This window comes from Trichechus manatus, unplaced genomic scaffold (genome assembly GCF_000243295.1).
Source record: "Trichechus manatus latirostris isolate Lorelei unplaced genomic scaffold, TriManLat1.0 scaffold00141, whole genome shotgun sequence".
NCBI classification, from domain to species: domain Eukaryota; kingdom Metazoa; phylum Chordata; class Mammalia; order Sirenia; family Trichechidae; genus Trichechus; species Trichechus manatus.
This window is the reverse complement of record NW_004444077.1, coordinates 4,341,677-4,348,287: the sequence shown is the minus strand read 5'-3', so window position 1 is coordinate 4,348,287 and position 6,611 is coordinate 4,341,677. Positions and strand designations below refer to the sequence as shown.

At 33.1% G+C, this 6,611-nt stretch overlaps 1 protein-coding gene across 1 annotated transcript in view; it reads left to right on the top strand.

The window, feature by feature from the left end:
• DEUP1 (deuterosome assembly protein 1) overlaps positions 1-6,611 on the top strand; it is an 81,219-nt gene that overhangs the window by 64,299 nt on the left and 10,309 nt on the right. Inside the window, exon 10 of the mRNA XM_012558162.2 lies at positions 3,014-3,210. Within this exon, the coding sequence (XP_012413616.2) occupies positions 3,014-3,210 (197 nt within the window). The remainder of the gene's footprint in view (positions 1-3,013; positions 3,211-6,611) is intronic.

Genomic DNA, 6,611 nt, shown 5'->3' with positions numbered 1-6,611 from the left:
CACTCAGTCCAATTCCTCAACTTTGCCTTTGATGTTCAGGGCTCCTAGATTGTCATATATAATCAATTCACTTGTTTTTCAGGTCTTTGTTCTAAGAGGGACCACTGGAAGCATCTGACTACTCTGCTATCTTGGCCCCACCTCCTGGATTTTTTTTTTAATGAAAGGCAAAATTTTATAAGACTCTGCCTCCTTTATATTTATCATAAATCTACTCTAATTTTAGCATTAAAAATCTTCTTTTTTTAAGCAGAAGACTACAGATTGCATTTTTATCTGCACTGGTGTATCTCCAATGAATAAATATTGAGAAATTCTCAAGTCAAGGGCCTAACAAGCAGAGAAATTCCTTCAATGGCCCTTCTTTTCCAAAGGGTACCTAGTTTAATAGACATAGAAGCATACTGGAAAAGATTGCCCTCCTGGGGCATTTTCTTTCCATTCACAAATGAAATCTTTCTAAATATTTACCAAATGTCTATAATGCGTTAGGCAGTTAACAGAAAATGTAGTAGGCAGGTTTGGCCTTGGAGCAAAAAATAAAACAAATAAGCATTTTTAATACCTATTGTGTACATAGTTCTATATTTATTTATCACCTTTGCTACTAATATGATAGTGTATGAATAGTTAAAAATGTATAATTAGTAAAAAAATCTTAAATGATTTTATGGGATGCCAGCCATAGCTTATCAAATGGCACTCATAGCTTTAAATTTAGGAACTTCAAAAAGAACATACTAAGCTATAATCATTTATAGTCTTATGGGCCTTGTGCCATAGAAATTTGGAGCTTCAAAAGAGATATTTTATTCATGTTATGCTTCTTGTGCTAAAATATTACCCTTCTGAAAGCAGAGTACTGTTGTTTAATCAGCAGCTACACAACGCCTGGATATTCAAATCAGGACTAGAAAGGACTATGTAGAGTCATTTAAAGTATTTTCATGAGTTTGCATGTGAGAATATATCCTACTTTTTAAAACTTTGTAAGAAGAAAATTTAGACTGTCCCTAGGTAACTTCTTCCAACATTTAATTAAAACAGCATGGAAATCTTTATTCTTGCTCTAAACCTCTCATTTTGTGATTTAAACATGTTTCATATTCTGCTCTGAGGACGTTAAAATTGGGTGGCCCCTACCAGATAGGAAAACGTTACTATGAAGCTACATTGGTCAAAACTGTGTCGTACTGGCACAATTTCAACTGTAAGATCAATAGTATAGAATGATCCAGAGTTAGACTCCAGTCTATATGAATTTAGTGTATAATTTGTTGCATCATCCCACATCAGGGAATGGGTATTTTAATCAATATGGATGTTGGAACATTAATTATTAAATTTTAGTCTCTTCTAGCATTTTATACCACAATTAATTCCAAATAAACTAAAGAATTAAATGTAAAAATAAAGAAGTTGTAAAACAAATAGAAGAAAATATAAGTGAATATTACCTTTTAGAATGGAAAGAAAACTGAAATATAAAAGCAAAGAACAAAGGAAAAGACTAATAGATTTCACTAAATAACTTTTTTTTTTTTAACTCCACACACCACACACTAAAATTAAAACTTAAACATGGAAAATGGAAGACATTTTGAACTAATTTAAGAGACAACAGATTGTTAGTTGTTGTTAAGTGCCATCGAGTCGGTTCTGACTCATAGTGACCCTATGTACGACAGAACGAAACACTGCCCAGTCCTGCACCATCCTCACAATTGTTGCCACGTTTGAGCCCATTGTTGCAGATTATTATCCCTATTATTAAAAAATTCTTTCAAATTTGTATGAAAAGCACAAACACCCTAATGAAAAAGTAAACAAAGGACCCAAATAGACAATTGACAAAACAGGGATTAAAAATTGCCAGGAAACATAGAAATATATTTAACTTCACTAATACTTAAATAAAAGTTAATATTTTATCTATCAATTTAGAAAATTTAACAAAATGGTAATATTAAATGATATGATAGATGAGTATGATAGCTAGGCACTTTCATACATTAGTGGAGGAATTTATGAGATTGGTACAACCTTCATGGGAAAAAAAATTGGCATTTTTTATCAAAGTCCTCGAAAACATTCATACAGTTTAACCCAGTGGTCCCACTCCTTGGAATCTGTCTAAAGAAATCATCAGAAATACAGGGCATGATTTGTTTATAAGGAAATCAACACAGATCATTATGAAAACAATCTATCTGAAGAAATCATCAGAAATACAGGGCATGATTTGTGTATAAGGATATCAACACAGATCATTTTGAAAACAAACTAAATATTTAATAGTAGAAAAATGATTAAATAAATTTGTGTATCTGTCTACAATTCAGTCATTAGACAATATAATATTCAAGGACAAAAGTTTCCAAAACTTTATGTGCAGTTTTGTACATTACAATTTTGTAATATGTTTACAATTTTGTATGTATCCATATGTTATGTTTTGTGTTGATTATATTGTATTTTCTATTGATAATTATACTGATAGAAAAAAGATTAGAAAGATATAAATACAAATGTTAATGCAGTTATCCCTGAGTTGTGGTAGTATAGGAATATTTATTTTGTTCTGAATACTTTTCCATAATGATGTGTATTATTTTGATCAGAAAAAATATATACTCTTTTAAGATTGTGATATATGTCACTTCGGGTTCTTAGTCAGCACTACATGGTATAACCTAGAAACATAAAACACTTTAAATCTAGCCATTTTTGTTCTAGATACATAGAACAATAATGCATAGAGTTCATCTTTTCTGTACTGGAGCGTGGGCATATTTGCTTTTATTGCAAATGTGTTCAGTGGCAGCTATCACTGAGTGTCTGTTGTGAGGAGCTGAGAGGGGTGGGAAGGAGTCTTTGGGAGGTATGCAAGAGTAGAGCCACATCACTTGGCTTAAATGAAAGGGCCTTTCCGCCACACTTGTCTGAATGCATAGAAAATATTCATAACTTATAAGTAACAATTTATTCAACGATACTTTTTTTTCTTCCCTAGAGTATGGCCCTCACTAACAAGGAACATTCAAGGTATACATCTATTAACAAACTGGAGTATGAGAATGAAAGACTTCGAAATGATCTTGCAAAACTTCATGCCAATAGAAAATCAGCATGGACTAATCAAAATATGTATGAAGAAACAGTGAGGCACGCCTGTCAAAGCCAAATGAAAATGAAAGAAAATGAAGATAGGTATGCTGACTCCATTATATAAGAACAGAAATTCCTAAGCATTTAATTTAAATTTAATTTAACTAATTTAAGAGACAACAGATTATTGTCCCTATTATTAAAAAATTCTTTCCAATTCATATGAAAAGCACCAACAAATATATAACAGGGAAATTGGTAGGGTGTTAAAATGGATTTTATTTGTTACTTCAGATCCTTCTCGGAAGCTGGGTATACAAAATATACAAATAAGTAATATTAACTTGTTTTTTGTCATGGGAACAAAGAAAATGAGATTTCACTATGTTAAGTATATTGTTCAAACTAAATAGAAAATGCAGGAAAATGTCACTTCTGATTTACTTTCAATAATATACACTTTATGATGACATCCCAGCAGTGGCAAAAAACTATGGGTCATTTCATGTTCCAGCTCCTCAGTGTTTAGGAAGGAATCTCTGGTATGTAAAAGAAGTTTTCTGCGAGTGAAGAGAACCCAAAAAAAAAACCGAACCCATTGCTGTTGAGTGGATTCCGACTCACAGAGTGAAGAGAAGTGGATGGGAATTCAATATCTGCTGTCCACATCATCTCCATATTCTTTAAGATGTCTTAGTTCAAAATTTAAGCAAATATGTCAGCCACAAAATTAGGCTCATTTATTCAATTTTGATAAAAGATTTATGGGGTCAAACTGTGTCTGGAGGCCTTACACTGTTTTCCCAGCCTTGGAAAATGCTCAGCAAAACAAACAAGTTTTTTTTTTTTGACAAAACTTCTCAAAGTCATTAATATGCTAATGTATATTACAAGTCTCCAAGAAGAGGCATGGTGTGCAGCATTCCCCAAACTTACTTGATACCAGATTTGTTAATGTTTCACTGAGAAGTGCTGAATTAATAGGTCCAGACCCAACTTCCATACAACTTTTGCTCAGAAACCCATAATATTAGCTTAGAAAAACCTTACACATGGTTTTCATATCCCATAATTAATATTTAAAACCTTAGGAAATTAACCTTCATAAGCCTCAATTTCCTGTCTAACAAATGGGGATAACAATCATTGGGTTTTTGTGAGGATTATAGGAGAAAATTCATGTAAAACACATAAGTTCCATAAATGTTAGTCACTATTACTATTGTTATTATTAATAACAAAATTAGTATTATTTATAATAATATTAGTACTTCTGCATCAATTCACAGTGCCTAAAAAGTATGTTTTGGTGGATACACTAATCCTGATTATGACATTTCCTCAAAGATAGTCTTGTGGGGTCAGGGTAATGCAAAGATCATCTTTGTAACTGAGCATGCCAGGTCTACAGGTAGATGAATTCATAAATCTATGGGACATATTAAAAAATATGTTTGTTCAACATTCTTGTGAGTGTAGTATAGTTCTCTCCTACTCTCACCACCTCAGTCCTCTGTGTCTTAGAAGGACATGTTCTAGTCCAGTGAAGAGACAGCAACCATTCAGAAGTGCTAAATCAATAACCTCTCTTTTGGCAGTTATGGAAGGGAATGAGGGAAGAAGACTGGCTGCTACCCCCAAAAAAGGTCCTGATGGAGGGATGGTGGGGTGGTGGTGGTGGCAGCAGCAGAATAAAAGCAGCATAAGAAGGATGAAACAGGTCCTTGGGCCAGCCATGGACCAGGTCTCTGGTGAATGTGCCCTTGTTGACTGGCCAGTAAAATTGAAAATCAGTCCAAAGGGGTCTAATCCTGATGTTGGTGTAAGAATATATTTTCTAATGTATATTCTTCATACAGTGTTTTCCAACCCTGTGGGTTCAGTTCTCTGTGGGTCGAGTCATGACCCCCACGTTTATAATTCTGTCATTGTAAAAGAAAACATGGCCCCAAAGAGACTATTAAGTGTCCTGTTGTGTATGTTAGATGCTGATCTGCGCTGAGCACCCATTGTGTGTGCAGAACACTGCTTCCTATTCTTGCTTGTTTGGAACAACTTTGAAAGCCTTAGACGACGGTACCAGGTGTTTTTATTTAAACAAAAAGACAGCTACCTGCAATTTATTATTTTTTAAAAGTATTTTTATTATTTGGATTGGCCCCTTTTTTCTTTTTGTCAGGCAGTACAGAATGTGTTAAAAGTACCTAACAAAAACAAGACAGTAGGGGACACAGACACCAGCATAAGAGGTAAAATGCTCAGCAGGAGTTTATCTTAATAAGCAGTTTGAACTACTATTCCTGCTGCAAAGCCTTGTGTCCTGCCAGTTTCATTTGATGAAAGTTTCATTAAATTTGTTTTAATGCCTTGTCTGATTTCACTGTTCCCCAGTGACCTGATTTTTAAAAGAAACAGCATTTCAAGTGTTCTGAATAAATTATAAGCACATAAAACTCACTACAGAGAAGAGTTGTTAAGATACAAGGACACTGTGAACTCACCAGTGGGGAGAGCTATCAGGCAGATATAGCTCTACTCATTTTAGCAAGTGAAAAATGAAATATTCTTTCTTTCCCTCACAGCATAGTCAAACAGTAAAAGCTATATATATTTGTTAGGCATAAATTAATCCAAAAATATAAACTAATATATGAGTTACCTGTACATATTAATGACTAATGCAGTAAGCTTCTTATTAAACTATGTGGGGAAAGAAAAAAGCTTTCAGGAAAATGCATGTGAAGATAATGTTCTACAAACTTCTAAAGTCCATAGTCTAATTGTTAGCCATTTCTTTTAACTGTGGATTTGTACAATACATTATTAAAATAATCTTCTATCCACTTTGAAGCAGTTCAGTTTTTGTTGTTGTTTCACTGCTGTTAGAAGTGAAGTTAAGAAGTTCTTAATGTCTACCCTCTTACACATTTTGGAATATTCCAAAAGATTTGCTTTCCAATAAGACAGTTACTCAGCACTTTTAAAAAAAATTATGAGTGAGATATAATTGAATTTGGTGAGGACGTGCTGAATATTGTTTTTGAAAGTTAGAATTTTGAAGTTTATGGATAATTTCAAGCTATTTTGGACTAGTAATATCCAGAGCTGTTAATATATAACTAATTTTAATGACAGATGAATTTTGTAATAAATGTTGTTTTATCTCTATGTGAACTATATACTTAAAATTGAATTTATGGTTTTAAAAGTTATATCATGTACTGGAAAGATATTAGTAATCACAAACATTAATCATTAAAATGGCTTCAACTCTAGTTGATAAATTAAGTTTCTAATACTAAAAAAACCACAAAGTCAGCAGCTTTGTCATAACCACTTATAGGATCTCTTGTCCAAAAATAGTCTCCTAGAAGCAAAAACAAGTTTAGGAAAACTTGTACCATGACATTGCTCAATAAGGAGCAAAACACAGCAGGTTGAACAGTTCTAGACCAGGAAACAATGAACAGTTTGATAAAATAGGGAGCATCACATGGAGTGTT